Source organism: Rhincodon typus, chromosome 28 (assembly GCF_021869965.1).
Source record: "Rhincodon typus isolate 14 chromosome 28, sRhiTyp1.1, whole genome shotgun sequence".
Taxonomy (NCBI): Eukaryota; Metazoa; Chordata; class Chondrichthyes; order Orectolobiformes; family Rhincodontidae; genus Rhincodon; species Rhincodon typus.
The window spans coordinates 29,037,853-29,054,418 of record NC_063359.1 but is presented as its reverse complement, the minus strand read 5'-3'; the positions used below and the strand labels follow the sequence as shown (position 1 = coordinate 29,054,418).

Below are 16,566 nucleotides of genomic sequence, written 5' to 3'. Positions count from 1 at the left end.
ATGATGCTGCTTGGCCTGCTGTGTTCATCCAGCCCTGCACCTTGTTGACCTAGACAGGTGATACAAGATTAAAACTCCCTTGGAACATGTTCAGTTTTATTAATTTTACATTCCTAAAGTATTTATGCAAACACTATCAGGTAATAAGTGTGTTGGATTCCACAACCTAGCATTCCTACATTGTGATAATACTACTAACTACAAGAATAAATTTGATACTATTTTCTCCACAAGAAATCTTCCAAGAAAATTTGGAAGTTTTCTTGTGGGTTCCTGTTCTAGCTAGATTCACAATCAACACTTCAATTAAAATAATTCTCAAGGAGGAAACTAGTTAGCTTAATTGGTTGATTGGCTAGACTATAGTGGAAAGTAGCACCAACAGCACAAGTTCAATATACATGCTGGTTGAGACAGTTCTTGGGGCCTTGCCCCAGTAGTAGTGTGGCACTTAACATCCTCAAATAATGAGGATTTCAAGGAAAAACAGCCCAAATGACTTCAAAATAAAAATTAAAGCTGGAAAGAAAATACGAAATAGAATAAAACCGACAACTCTAGCATGGATTAAAATAGGTTTGTGTAAATTTTACAGGATACTGCTAAATCTATACATGAGCACAAACAGACATAATTTATATATATTAATATTTTTAATAGAGAATTATAATCACTACTTTGCCTTCTTTATTCATGATTTATTTCAGTTACCATACGTAACAATATGATGGAGATAAATTTACACTATGCAGATACAAAGTTAATGACTAATGATTTCTTTTGATTCTGTTGTATTACATTGCCTTGCAATACCTATAATTGAAATCCTTTGACATCGGCATTAGTTGGTACAAATCTACGAAGAAAACTGAACCACAGTTATCATTATCATAAATTTTTAAACTGAGTATTTTGGAATATTTCCTACATGCTCACATACAGTATAATCACATATGCTACATAGATTACAATAATTGGTATTGAACCCTCAAATCTCTTACTTAGATGTTTGCCACAATATGCCATTTGCCATGGCACTGACTCACTAAGACCTAGAAAGTTCTCCAGTTTGACTAGCTGATGGTAATACTGGATGTCAGGGCCGTGAGGTGAAACCTAGTTTGATGGATCACAGGTTTAATTTTTGAAGTTGCCTACCACGTGGCTAGTCACTGAACATACTCACAAAAGACAGTCAAATGTTCTTCAACAAAAAGCACAATTTTACTAATCAAGGAAAAAAAGTCTAATCAAAATATTTTTAAAAACTTCAAGAAGATCAAAAATCAAAAAGTTATAACCTTTTTCCGAGCAATATCTTTTTCAGATACTCAATACCCATGATGTTTCACTCCCACTTTATTTAAATTTCTTAGCAAGCTAACACTTTACAGTTTTGATACCCCTGGCACATTCTTTCCAGCTGAGATGACCTGGGTTCCTTTTCAGTTCTAATGGCCAAAACCCCATCAGTTCTATAGCTTCAAAAAGCTTACACATATATTTTCACAGCTTGGAGACGTTATAAACCAACTTGCCCTTCTGCTAGGACAAATCTGTTCTTCTGCACTGAAAACCCAGAATTGATATCGGATTCTATTCATGGCCCCTGGCCTGTTTTTCTGTAGGTCGTGAAGTATTTACAAGGTTGCATTTTTATCATTGAGCACCACAGGTATCCTGCTGGACACTTCAAGTCATATATGTTTTGTTAAAAATGGTATTTTTTGTTCTCTATTTCAAATAACTTCTAGCCTCTTAAAAAAACACACTTCATAGAACTGAAACCTCACATCTATTTCACATTTATTTTAAAATCTAAATTCCCAAATGAAAGTAATATATTAGTCATCTTTATGACAACTGTTCGTCTGCATAGAGCATGCTGGCCTTAACCAGAACGTTTGGCAAAACATATAATTCACTTCAGCATCCCAAAAGAGGGAGGAAAAGATTATGATCAAAATTAAGTAATATAGAAACATAGAAGATAGGAGCAGGAGGCGGCCTTCGGCCCTTCAAGCCTGCTCCACCATGCTTCACTATCATGGCTGATCGTTCAACTCAATAGCCTAATCCTGCTTTCTCCCCATAACCTTTGATCCCATTCAGCCCAAGTGCTATAGCTAGTCGGCTCTTGAATACATTCGGTGTTTTGGCATCAACTACTTCCTGTGGTAATGAATTCCACAGGCTCGCCACTCTTTGGGTGAAGAATTGTCTCCTCATCTCTGTGCTAAATGGTCTATCCTGAATCCTCATATTGTGACCCCTGGTTCTGGACATACCCACCATCGGGAACATCCTTCCTGCTTCTACCCTGTCCAGTCCAGTTAGAATTTTAAGTCTCTATGAGATTCCCCCTCATTCATCTGAACTCTAGCAAAAACAATCCAAACCTAGTCAATATCTCCTCACACATCAGACTCACTATCCCTAGAATCAGCCTGGTAAACCTTCACTGCACTCCCGAGAGCAAGAGCATCATTCCTCAGAAAAGGAGGCCAAAACTACACACAATATTCTAGGTATGGTCTTACCAAGGCCCTGTATGACTGCAATAACACATCCCTACTCCTGTACTCAAATCTCTCACAATGAAGGCCAATATACCATTTGCCTTCTTAACAGCCTGCTGCACCTGCATGCTTACCTTCAGTGACTGGTGCACAAGGACACCCCAGGTGTCGCTGCATACTCCCCTCTCCCAATTTACAGCATTCAGGTAGTAATCTGCCTCCTTTTTTTTGCTTCCAAAGTGAATAACCTCACATTTATCCAAAATTATACTACATCTGCCATTGATTCACCCACTCACTCAACCTGTCAAGATCACGCTGAAGGATCTCTGCATCCTCATCACAGTTCACCCTCCCACCCAACTTGGTATCGTCTGCAAACTTTCCATCATCCAAATCGTTTATATGTACTGTGAATAGCTAGGGTCCCAGCTCCAATCCCTGTGGCACCCCACTAGTTACTGCCTGCCAATTTGAAAATTCCTTCTCTTTGTTTCTTCTCTGCCAACCAGTTTCTTACCCATCTCAATACACTTTCCCCAATTCCATGCACTTTAATCTGCTGACATTCATGGTCTCTGGATAACTGAAGGTATTAGAGAGTTGACACCATTGCTACCGTAAAACTATCCTTGCAATTAGCAAGGTAGATTAATTGGAGAAAAGACAATTCAGCCATAAAATCTAACATGGAAGATTTAAGAAGCAATTTGCAATGGATTTTGACTTTGTGGTAATGTATTTTTATGTACAAAGTTGGTCTCCTGTACATAGAGGACAGACTATCTTTAGTTTGATAAATAATTAAGGTCTAAAAGATAAAATGTAATTATTTTTCTGGTGACTCTTGACACTAAAATATTTAAATGGTAATATCAAGCTCTTAAATTCATTTCACAGACCATAAAACCAGTACTCATTCTATCAAAACCTCTCATAATAACCCAGAATCTAATGGCAAACAGAATTCAAATTGTTAAATCCTTGGCAGCTGCAAAGACTAATCATCCTATCAATTACAGTAATATGTCAAGTGTAAACCAAATCCTAGCTTGACCCCAATCAGCCATGTTAGCTGATTCAGGATCTTCTATTTGCTGTTACTCTAAAGAATGCATTCAACACACAAGACAAGGGCTGACTATAATTGTCAATTTGTTCATTTATCACAGCAATCAAGAGTCAAAAGCTATGCTTATTTTTTACAAAGGGAGGAATGGAATCACATATTAATCCTGGCCTTTAATGTAACACTATTCATTCCCTACATTAAGCAAGGGCTACGATGATGCAAATATTCATACTTAAATAGTGTTCTCAGAGCAGAGCAAACAAATCCATATCACAATAATATGAATGGAATGTTAACTATAGTACCTCATTATGTTTTTATGAATATAGCCATAGATTCAAAACTTGCAAGATATCATATCCTAAATAAGTAAAAACATTTTCATCATTTGTAAATTGATTATCCATGTAATTACACAAGTCAGAAATGACAGTTACCCACATACACATGAAACACTAGAATATTGTTAGTTGGATTTAAAAATAAACGTTAATATGACAATGACCGATTTTTCTGTAGCAGTGCAACTGACTACATGTTCAAAGCACTAAAATTTTATTTGTTATGATCCCAGCTGACCAGTCAATCCTGATCCCAGAATGAAACATTGCTTGAAAATGTTATACAAGAAGTCTGAATTTTGTTACCCTTTTACTATTGTTTTGCTTCAATGTCATTATGCAATCAGGACCAGAAATCCTATTGAACAGCACAGGATTCAAATGTCGTTGCTTGCAGAAAATGACAGATCAAAACCACTGGATCAACGAAACCAAGGTGATGGCCTCCTGCAGTGCCACAACAATGCCACCCGAAGGTTGCAGGAACAGCAACTCATATTCCGCTTGGAAACCCTGCAGCCCAATGGTATCAATGTGGATTTCACAAGTTTCAAAATCTCCCCTCCCCCTACCGCATCCCAAAACCAGTCCAGCTCGTCCCTGCCTCCCTAACCTGTTCTTCCTCCCACCTATCCCCTCCTCCCACCTCAAGCCGCACCTCCATCTCCTACCGACCAACCTCATCCCGCCCCCTTGACCTGTCCGTCCTCCCTGGACTGACCCATCCCCTTCCTAACTCCCTACCTACACTCACCTTTACTGGCTCCATTCCCGCCTCTTCGACCTGTTTGTTTCCTCTCCACCTATCCTCTCCTCTATCCCTCTTCTATCCGCCTCCCACTCTCTCCCTATTTATTTCTAAACCCCCTTCCCCTCCCCCTTTTCTGATGAAGGGTCTAGGCCCGAAACGTCAGCCTCTCTGCTCCTATGATGCTGCTTGGCCTGCTGTGTTCATCCAGCCCTGCACCTTGTTGTCTCGGATTCTCCAGCATCTGCAGTTCCTACTATCACCTGTCTAGGTATTATTTTTGCACATGCATTTAGCTAGTTAGCTATCCCTGTTTCTCTGAAATATTTTGTAACATGAGGTCTGATCTACAGACAACCCAAGGATTATGATGTGAGGATCCTTTGTTCCACTGGCGTCAAGTCATTGCAAACATGAAGGGAAATAAAGGTTAAACAAGGAAGACACAGTATTTACATAGAATTGATCCTGTGGTTGAAGAAATCCTTTGTCTGATCCTTTACCTCTCTGTGGGAAGTCTGGTGAGAAGGGAACGCTATCGCACTTGATAGGGTTCTTGCCTGATGACAGTGGATGTTGAACTCACTGTCATTTATTTTTCACAAAAAGAAAATCGATTGTTATCATATTACTGTTTGTGGGAGTTTGCAGTTTACAAATCGGCTGTTGTTTTACATTACAATAATGATAGCAGTTTGCATTGCAACCAATGATATACTTGTAATTTGAGACGTCCTGAAAGTGCTATGTAGATGCAAATAATTTATAGCTGTACAAAATGAAGAACAATCCATGTTCTCTCACCGAGATGTAGTGAATGACTGAAACACAATGGCTTTGACCTGTCAAAAAGCTAGATACTGCAGACACTGGAAACCTAGATAAAAAGAAAATGCTGAAAATACACAATAAGTCTGTATTTCCAGCATTTTCTGTGTTTTTTTTTATTTTGACTTCTAACAATTTTTCAGTTTTTCCGTAAAGATGCACTTGACGTGCAATGTGTACAAGTACACTATGGAAGGTTGAAACTGTGTTTTCATTTTGGTTATTTTTAACACAGGATGTGGCTCTCTGTGGTGTTTTGCTATATTTATAACTCATATTTGCAATGTGCATTTACTGTTCATGTCAAAACAATCTCTGCAGCCTGCCATTCAAGAAATTTTGCACAGGTTTCAACCCAAGAATATAAAATAATGGGAGGGTACAATTGTTTGTTTAACACCCTTCTTCCGGCTTTCTTGTTTTAAGTTTCTGCTTTAGTGATTCAGAGGCGAAGGCTGGGAACATGGGTTTATCCCACCACAGAACTGGTGGTCAAAGTTCCTTTAACTTCCAACACCTCTTCAATTAACAAAAGAAAATAAGTTATTGACAGAAGTACTGCTGTGCTGAGTTCTCCTCTAAACTTGATTCTTATAAACTGCCCACAAATATCATGACACAACCTACTTTTCAATCTATAGAAATGTAGCATTTGTAATCTTTCTCAGTTTAAAGTCAAATAGACATTGAAATTTGATTTACCTTGTTTCTTTTTGTTCTTTGTGGTAACACCTGATCCTTGTCCTTTCACCTCTGCTTACTCCGTAAGTAGCGAGAAACAGTTGATGTGAATTAATAGACGTGATATTGTACACTCTGAACTTTCTTCTAATCCTTATAATAATTTTGACTGAAGTGAAAGCCAATATAGACTTCATAATGAATAATTACTTTTTAATTGTCAGGTCAGTGTCCCCTTCATAAAGATGAAAACTGCATTCTGTGTTTCAGATGTAAGAGGTCCACTCACACATAGGATATCATGTGGAAAATCGCATCATGGACGTGCAATATGGAACACCAAATTTTGTGTTGTCACGGATGGTCAGTTGCTATTGCTGGACAAAGAAGAGGTATGTGGAAGTTTACTTTATGATAAAAGATGATGTGATGTTGTGAATGTAACATTACACTTGTATTCTATTAATATTGTTTTGGTTTTTTTTTTGGCCTTCTTATACAAGGAAGGATGTTTTGGCTGCAGAGGTTACCAGACAGATTCCTGGAATGGCAGGACTGATGTAGGGAGTGAGACTGGGATCAGTTAGGATTGTATTCACTGGAGTTTAGAAGGATGAGGGGTGATCGCGTAGAAACCTGTAACATTTTAACAGGACTAGATAAGGTAAATACAGAAAAGATACTCCTAATGAGCAGGGAGTCCAGAACCATGAGTCACAGTCTAAGAATACAGGGTAGGCCATTTGGGACTGAGACAAGGAGAAATATCTTCATCCAAAACATGGTGAGCCTGCGGAATTCTCTGCCACAAAAAACAGTCGAAACTGCTCCTATGATGCTGCTTGGCCTGCTGTGTTCATCCAGCCCTGCACCTTGTTGTCTCGAAATCAAAACATTGACTGTTTTCAAAAAGCAGATAGGTGTAGTTTATGGGACTAAAGGTGTTAAAGGGTATGGGGGAAGTGGGCACAGGGTATTAAGTTGGATGATCAGTCATGATTATATTGAATGGTAGAGCAGGCTTCTAGGGCTGAATGGCCTATTCCTCCTATTTTCTGTGTTTCGGTCATAAAAGACCACCCCTTTTTCTTTATATTTTTGATTGTGGACTGAAATGGAGAAAGAATTATCTTTTATAAATAGCAAAGTATTGTGGAAGGGATTGCTGTAATTTTTAAAAATAGGTTACCAAATTCATTTCACGTCATGTGTACACTGCTGCTGGTTAAAACAGCCGGGGTTGTGTGTGTGGTGTGTATATGTATGTACATCCATCTGTGGGATGTGTACAAGGAGATTTGGCTGGCAACAAGTAGCTGATTTGTTTTGTAGAGTCCTGACACGTTAAGTATGACCAAGGCTGTCAGTCTAGCAACAATCTGATAGGCTCCTGGGGAGCTGAAAGCCTTGTGGCACGAGTGATGCTGGCAGAAGTCTTTGCACTTCTGAAAGGGTAGGTGATCTGTGTCTTTCTCTCCAATAAAATACCTAAAGCGTGAAGAAAGCCAGTTTATTATCCCTCACCAGCTCTTGTAAGCTGTGGCTTTAAGCAGTAACTAAGAGATTTTGCAGTTGGTATTCTAATCACCTGTGCCTCCTTAAAGAAGAGCGCTTTTGAAGAACAATTAGTCCTAGCAAGCAAAAGGATCATCTTGGTGAATCCTGTGACCTGGGGCCATTCAATTGCTTTCTCAGTTCGACCCCTTCACCCATAGCGCTTTTATTTGAGCAGGCGCGCGCGCGCGTGTGTGTGTGTGTGTGTGTCAGTTTTATATAAGCGGGTTACAGTTTAACAGGTAGAATTATATGTCGACGCTTCATGGGTGTTTATTATAGATAGAATCTGTTTATCTTTAGTAAAAAAAATACTTTAGGCACAGAAAACTGGCCTGTATTTTCTAATGGCCTTGTTCTACCTGACAGGAAGATTGGGGACTTAATATACATTGAACTTTTCAACTTTTGTGATGAATAGTGGGGCTTGGTTTCCAGTATGCTACCCCAGTAAGCTGTGGCATTTTAAATAGTAAACTGAGCCCTCTGCAGATCAGGGGTTTCCAGACGCAATTGTTATTTTCAGCTGAACTAGTTGATCTTAGTGAGAACATGAGTTGAATTGCACTAATTTCTATTCTCGGATCAAGGAAATAAATCACGCTTTCTGTAACCCTTCTTGAAAAATATACAAATATTGATGTTGCATAAGAATAAATTCTATTATAATGTTCTCAGTTTTGCTGCTGTACTCTGACAAAATGGCAAGACTCATTTGACCTCTTTTGTATCATCACTTCCCTTTCTAAGACTTCCTGCACAACTTGCACGTGCTCACTGTTGTTATATAGCTGATTCTGAATGTGAGTAACGACTGTGAGTTAATGCTGGAGGACCACTGAAAGTCTGCTTAGCAGCAGTATTTGGATTTGAAAGTTGCAATTTGTCACAGACCTTAGACCTTAGAAAGGGTTGTTGAGCCCAAATCTCTGGAAAGCCTGCAAGCAAAGACCAGTCTCTTTCTTTGTCGTTCTGAGTAGAAAAAAATTATGTCTCTGGAAATGACTTTTAACTCGAGTAAGCACCTAAGATCAACTGACCAGCTACTGAATTGAGGGTCTGCAATTGTTCTGCAATTGAAAATTCTTAATATATTGTCAAAAGTCGATGAACTGTGTGGGGAAAGTCAATTAATTCCACCCTTGGCTTGGACTCTTCATCTACAGAATTTGTTCCTTTTTTTTGTCTATCTCTACTCGTGATATTTTTACAGAGCTGTTTGTCCTATTTATGAATGAACGTATGCATATTTGAGTTTAAAGGGGATATAGTTTCAATTTGCATAGCAATGGTTAATAATATGTTGTGCCACTTGTTAAAGGATAAGTTTGTTTGTAATTTTTTGTTAATTGGTAAAGCCCGGTGTGAGTTTCTTTTATCCCAGATAGCAGTCAAAGTCAGGCAACTTAACCAACTTGAGAATTCATTTACTCATTTATACATTTGTGACAGCTGTAGAGCAGTGGAGCTTGATTACCAGTGCATTCCTTCTACTCGGGTCACAGTGTACTTCTGGCCAAACTCCCATCTTCCATCCTGTATAAATTTGGCATCCAGACTGCCCACATCCCAACTCTCAGCAAGTCTAAGTAATTAATCACTCCTGTATTCACTGACCTTCACTGGCTCTTGGTTAAGAAAGGACTTTTTTTTTTATTTAACATGTTCTCATCCTTGTTTGCAAATCTCTCCATGGCCTTTATCCCTCTGTCTTTGCAACCTCTTCTGGTATTATGAATCTCTACGCTATAGTCACTCCCTTGATTTTAGCTGTTTATGTATCCCCTAATTGCTCTGTTACTGGCTGTGACTTTCACTGCCCTAACCATCTCTGTCTCTCTACTTATCTTTCCTCCTTTTTTAAGATCCTCCTTTTAAAACCTTCTTCTTTGATCAAGTTTTTGGTCTTCTCCTCTGTTAGTCCTTCTGTCTGGTGTCAGATTTTTTGATTTCTTTCATGATCAACATCTTGGGATGCTTTATTATGTTAAAGATTTTAAATGAAAACATTGTTTTAAATTAACATGCTGTTTGTTGTACGTTTCAGTGCTATAACTCCTATTTTAAGCAACTAATAATGTTTAGATTTTCATCTTTTATTTTAAATTTCCGAACTTGTGTGCAGGGATTTGTAGTAGCTAGGTCACGTAGGAAATACACTGCACTTATTTTTATTTACTTGCAAAATGGATCATTTGCAAGCAAAATGCCATCCTTAGTTGCATTGGTCTTGAATTTTAGCTTGTCTAAATTAACATGATCAAATTTTATAAAAATGTCTAATTTGAGTAGTGTCAGAAAATGCTAGATTTGTTGCACAAACGTTTGACTGCCTTTTGTTAGCAGTATCTTGCATGAAATTATAAGCAATGTTCTGAACCGAAATGGGCCATTCAATTTGATACCAGTAATTAATTATGCTTTGCACATGCATCATCCCACCCTTCTCTAACCCCTGACTACATACATGCTGTTTGAGTCAGTGACTGCTTATGGAGTGAGTTTCCTATTCTAATCACTATCTTGGTAAAGAAGTTTCTGCAGCATTCCTGATTAGATCTATTAATGATAGGTGCCATAATTCCCAGTCTGTTGATATACAGATAATCTGCCTTTCTGTCCTTTGCCTTTCTGTCCTTTGTATCAAAGTGGATAACTTTACATTTATTCACATTACACTTCATCTGCCATGTATTTGCCCACTTACTGAACTTGTTCAAAATGCACTGAGGCATCAATGCATTTTCCTCACGTTTGTTTCCTTCATCTAAATCATTAATATATATTGTGAAAAGCTGGGGTCCAAGCACTGACCCTTATGGAACTCAACTAGTCACTGCCTGCCACTCAGGCATAAATAGGGATTTTTCTATTCTTTGATTCCTGTCTGCCAGCCAGTTCTGTTCATGTCAGTACACTACCCCAAAACCCATTTGCTTTACCTTAATATGCTAATCTCACGTGGGATCTTATCAACACCCTCCTGAAAATCCAAGTAAACTGCATCCATCGCCCTCCCCCTTATTAACTGTATTTGTTGCATCCCCTCAAAAGTCTAATAGATATGTCAAGAATTTGATTTCCCTTTCTTATATAAATGCTTACTGAGTTCAATCCTGTCATTGTTTTCTAAGTGCTCTACTTTTAAATCTTTTATTATGGACTCCAGCATTTTCTCCAATATCAATATCAGGCTAACTGGTCTATTATTCGCTGTCTTCTCTCTCTTTATTAATAGTGTGATTGTATTAGCAACAGTTTGATCCATAGGAATTGTTCCAGAATTTTTATAGAATCTTGAAAGATGTCCACCAAGGCATCCACTATTTCTAGTGGCACTTCTTAGGATGTGGATTATCAGGCCCTGGGGATTTAGCTGCCTTTAATCTCAACTATTTCTGCAACACCATTTCCCTACTGATTTTCATTCAGTTTGTCCCTCTCTCAAGACCAATACTATATTCTCAGGAGCTACTGCAAAGGAACGTGTGGAGAATTTGGAGGTGGTGTTTTGGCCAGACCAGAACCTTCCCTCCCCCACCCGCCCACCGCAAATATGTTAAGAAAGTAGCCGAGATTTTTTTTTCCCCTTATTTTAAAGGTAACTGTAAGGTGCTGTGTTCCAGATGCAATTTGATCAGTCAAACTACTCAACGTTAAGCAAAACACTATTTGTTCATACAGTGTAGTTAAAATACAACAAAAGAATAAAGAAAGGAATTGACTTTTCTGTAACACTATTTGAATGTTTAACAAAATAATAGATACAGTAACTATTACTAATCAACTGTTCCAATACAGTAACATCACATAAACACACCTTTTGATAAAAGCCACATTCAGAAAACAAATTATCTCACATGTGATTTTCCAATCCAGGAGGAAAGAGCATCAAAAGACAATTCTGAAAGAAAGAAGGAGAACTCCAGCTTTCAGCTGTAGTAAAGAGAGACATGGCGGCTTTTCACAACCCCAGCAGCTTCTGTTGTGGGAGTTTGATCACACCCCTTCAGGCTACTTGTTTGTTCCAACTTCTTAAAAAAAAAAAAAAAAAATTTAAACCTTACAAGCTGTCTACTTTCTTATAGACTGCTCGACACCTCGCGTTCAATCCCCCTCTTTCAAAAAAAAGGACAAAATAACTTCTTAAAGCTACATCATCATTATGGTCACCATTGGAATTCTCACACTTGCTCCTCCTCTCCTGTGCTTCTGAGACAACTGTTGTGCAATGAAATTGGCTGCGCTACTTTCCTTTCAGAGGCCATTCCCAACAACAACAACAAAGCAGCATATCTGTTTTGCATGGGCCTAGCCACAGAGGACTTCTGCCTATCTAGTTCATTTTCACTGTGTAATGGTCATCCGTTCCATCCCTGCCTCTGCTTTCTTAGTCTGTGGAGTGACCACAATTCTGTATGTGCTATCTACAATGCTCTCAACCTTGCAGATGGTCCACAGTGTCCTTCAGCTGCTACTCCAGCTCTGAAACATGGACTTCCAAGAGCTGCAGCTGGAGTTGCTTCTTGAATATGTTCTGGTTCCGAGCACTGGAACTGCCCTGGACTTTCCATGTCGAGCAGGAGGTGTATACCAGGGCTTTGAGCTCAAATTCCATTGCTCACCCCTTTAACTTTAACTTAAACTCCTAGATTGCTCTTTTTAAAATCAAACAATATTAATTACTCTAGGGCCCTTCTTCTCTGGACCTTTGCACTATTGCCCTTATAAGCTATAACTCCAAAATAAAGACCTCATAAACACAGTACAAGTGCTCACCTGAACTTAGTAACCCAATTAGATGCTTTGTTATCCCGCGTCACTTTTTGCAACCTGACATCACCTCAGGAACTCCATTTCTGGATTCAGTGAAGGTTTGTTCTGCTTCGTTCTGACTGAGCTTGATCTGGACCTTGCCCCTCAGGTTTTTATTATTAAACCCAACTGCTCTGATGTCAAAGGTAGCCTAGGTGAGGAGTTCATAGAATATTTTCTAGATAGTTTCTTTGAACAGCACATTCTGTAGCTGACCAGAGAGCATGGTATACTAATCTTGATATTTTACATTGAGATCATTTATGACCTCATAGAGAAGGGCCCCCTTGGTAGCAGTAATCACAATATGATTGAATTTTATATGCAGTTTAAGGGTGAGAAGAATGGGTCCAAGAATAGTATTTTAAAATTAATTAAGGGCAGGTTTGAGCTGCATTCCCTCTACTTTTTCTCCTGATGCATGTTTCACGAGGTCAGCACAGCTCAAAGGAAACATTTAATTATTAGGTATGAAAACAGAATGAGCTACAGTCAACTTGGAAATTAGAGTGAGGAGTAGGTCATCCATGGAAGATATTTTAAGGGGATATTTCAAGGAACACCATATGTACATTCCAATAAGAAGGGAAAATGTTCAAGGGAACCCAACATCTGTGATTAACTTAAAAAAAAAATGTTAAAGATTGTTTGGTAAGAGAACACCTATTTTTGTTTTAAGAACTATAAACTGAACTGGAAGCTGGATTGCTATAATTGAAGTACCTGGAGAGTTTTGCAACTTGAAAATCGATTGTTGTATATTGTTAAGCAGTGCAATACAATATTGCTGAATGAAGCAGTAAGAGGGAGAATTCGAGACTGAGCTTCACAGAGAATCTTTCAAGTTCATGAAGATCTGCTTGCTAGTTGCCCTCTCTATTGGTGGATCTATATAGTGTTAAAAAGCTGGGGGAGCAAAAGAACTTCCAGAGCTTGCAGACAGAAGCATATATCTGTCGGTGTCTCTTATGTGCTCTCTCTCTCGCATGTGCGCTCTTTCTTTCTGTAGGTTCATCTGGTCAACCATTACATCAAAGAACGACCATCCACAACAGACAACAGCAATATATAAAGTTGACATGATGAATCTGGTATCTACTTGAGAAAATAATAGTTATATTGTTTACTTGAAAATGCAGATTTCTATATCATAATTCCATGAAACAGGTTGTTGCTGCCCTTTTATTCACTCGTCTAAAATACAAGTCAAACAAGATCATTCCCTGATGTCTTAATTGCTGAAGATCCACCAAGTCTGAAATGAGATGTTCACAGTGTGAAGGTCATGGTTTGCTTCTGAACTGATTTGCAATGGAATTGAAACATTTTCAGGCTAGAGATAGAAACAGAAGCTAGTTTTTGTATGTCATTGCTCATCCGTGCCCTCTACTGGAAAATGTGTTAATTTAGGTCCTTTCATTTAGTTGTATAGTCAAGTGTTTAATTACCATTCCAGAATTTATGTACACTTCCTGCATTGTTTGAGGTGCTAATTTTTAGACGGCATGGTTGCTTTAGAGCCAAACGTCAATATGAGCCACTTCTTTAGGCACAGAAGAGAAAGATTTAGAATCCACACTGGAGTCTCTCTCAAATTGAAGCTAGAACAAGAAGATAAAGATTGTCCTTCCCTAGATCTTCCAGAAAGGTAATATTAAGCCATCATTTTTTAATCTAACTACTAATAACTAAGTTTATGGGTCATCTGCATAAGTTTTTAAGTTTGAGGTCATTGACCACCATTGTGCCCCATTTCTGCTTCTGGTAGTAATGTGAAAATTATATTACAAAGAGATTATTTTGTGCAGCATCTTTATTAATGAGGGACATTCACGCGGATGTAGAGGCCATGGTAAACATGTGTCACTGAAAACAGTGTGAGAATTCCTGTAATGAGTGTTGCTGTACTGAAAATAAAATTTCCTGGTGCTAATGGGATTTTCACTGTGTGAGTCCTATTAAAAATGCAATACAGTGGCCAATGATTTTAGATAACAATGCTTCTAATGGTTTTTTTTCATTTTTTGAATGGAGACTCAGTCAGCATATGAATTTGAAAAGGTTTAGTGTAGCGGTATGTTGTCAGTGGAGTCAATCTTGATTCTTTGATCTCATAGTAATGGTTTCCATCTGGATAGTGATATCCAGTTTTGAAGAAGGCTGCAGTATTTTGAAGTACCAGTTTCCAACTTTGTAGGTGAAAGATACGAATTATGGGAATAAATCTTAAAACACAAATCTGTGTAGTTAAGCAAAACACACCAGATAAGACAGCAATAAAAGTTGTATGCTTCTACTTCAATTCCAGATCCAAGTTAACAATATGTAAGTAAAATTGTAACTGAACATTCTGAACTTCAATACATTGATGCAGTTACCAATTTAATTCCTGTACACAACTATTACAGTCTTTGGGATTTGCATATGTTGCACAGTGTTCTCTCACTGTTCTCTCACTGTTCAGTAATCTATTGAATTACCTATTAAATGGTTTTAAAATGGACTACTACTAAAATATTATTTCCATCGTATTGTAGCAGTCTTTTATTATATTAGTCATTAATGTCTTGTGCTGTGGTACAGTTTGATTATTATGATTTCAAGCTGTGTGGTTATGATTAAGTCAAACTAGTATTATTTGCTTAAGGAAATCAATTTGGTCTTTTAATTTCATTAGCAGCATTATTCCTTTTGGTGTTGAAGACTTGCATAGATGTTCAGTAAATATTACAGATATGCAAAGGGTCTATGCTTAAAATAGTTTTCACTGTATTTTATTGTCCATTTGCTTGCTGCTGTTATCTTGAATGAAATTTTTCAGGTTGGTCTGAAAATACTCACATTAAAACAAAAAAGTTTGAAAGCATAGGACTTGTCTCAGCACTTGGATAAATGAATATTTGATCACAAGAAGCTGAATTTGATGTTCATAAACAAAAACTGTCTGCTCTGAAGCCCTTGCCGACAGGGTTAATAACTAATTTCCTGTAGGTATATTTATCTGTGTTGTACTTCTAGACATTGCCCATTTTTATGCTTTATTTTACTATTTAATTATGTATTTGAGTAGTTATTTGTTTTAGCCTGTAAGTCATTGCCCTGTGTGACAATATTTGACACTTAACATGTAGTGAGAAGATACTGAATCCAATAAACAACTTGCTGAAAGTGGTGCCATCACTGACTAATTTCATAGGTAGACACATTATTGAGCATGAGGGAAATTTTTAGAAATGTCTAAAGGATGATCAAGAAATTGATGAAGAGAGAAAGTAGAATATAGGAGGAAACTTCTTTTTAAAAAAAGAAAATAAGAGCTGGGGTTGTAAATGTTTTAACAGGCAAGTAAAATTGAAGAAAAGTGACTTTACATGTCGGTCCACTTCAGGCGGAGACAGGAGAATAAGAAAATGGCAGAGTTATAATTCTTTTTAAAAAAAATTGCCATCATAGTGGAAGATGCAAATAAATATGCTGGAGATGGTGGAAACTAAGAATAAGGAAGTTAAAATAGTTAATTTCTCCAGTACATTTAAAAAAAACTATTATTAATGGGGCTAAAAAATGAGAATTCCTTTAAAACTAGTGGCCTAATCGTACGATTTTAAGAGATGGCTGCAATCACAGTGGGTCATTCTTCCAGAATTCTCTCAGTCTCTGTAGGTTGACAGATACAGCTATAGCTTCTGCAAGACAAAGAGTGTAACAAAACAGGGAATTGTTTGCTTGTTAATATGACGTCAGTGGTAGGAAAGATGCAAAGAATCTATTATTAGGAATTTTATAACAAGACATTTTGAAAATGATTAGTCAGTCAGCACTGCTTTTATGAAAGGGAAATTATGTTTGACAATTCCTTTTTCTTTCGAGGTCTAACCGGCAGGTGTTGGGAATACATTATATTTAAGTGGTACAAAGAACTGGAATATAGAACTATTTGGATATTCAGGATCAAAAAAAGGGTTTACGAAGATTTTGAAAGAACATTTGATTTGTTGGAATTGTTCA

The 16,566-nt window shown here is 37.7% G+C and overlaps 1 protein-coding gene across 4 annotated transcripts in view; it reads left to right on the top strand.

The window, feature by feature from the left end:
• Positions 1-16,566, top strand: part of si:dkeyp-72a4.1 (uncharacterized protein LOC100148058 homolog) — a 426,843-nt gene that overhangs the window by 65,896 nt on the left and 344,381 nt on the right. For all 4 annotated transcript variants that reach the window (XM_048613459.1, XM_048613462.1, XM_048613461.1 and 1 more), the window contains exon 2: positions 6,460-6,581. In XM_048613459.1, the coding sequence (XP_048469416.1) occupies positions 6,460-6,581 (122 nt within the window). The remainder of the gene's footprint in view (positions 1-6,459; positions 6,582-16,566) is intronic.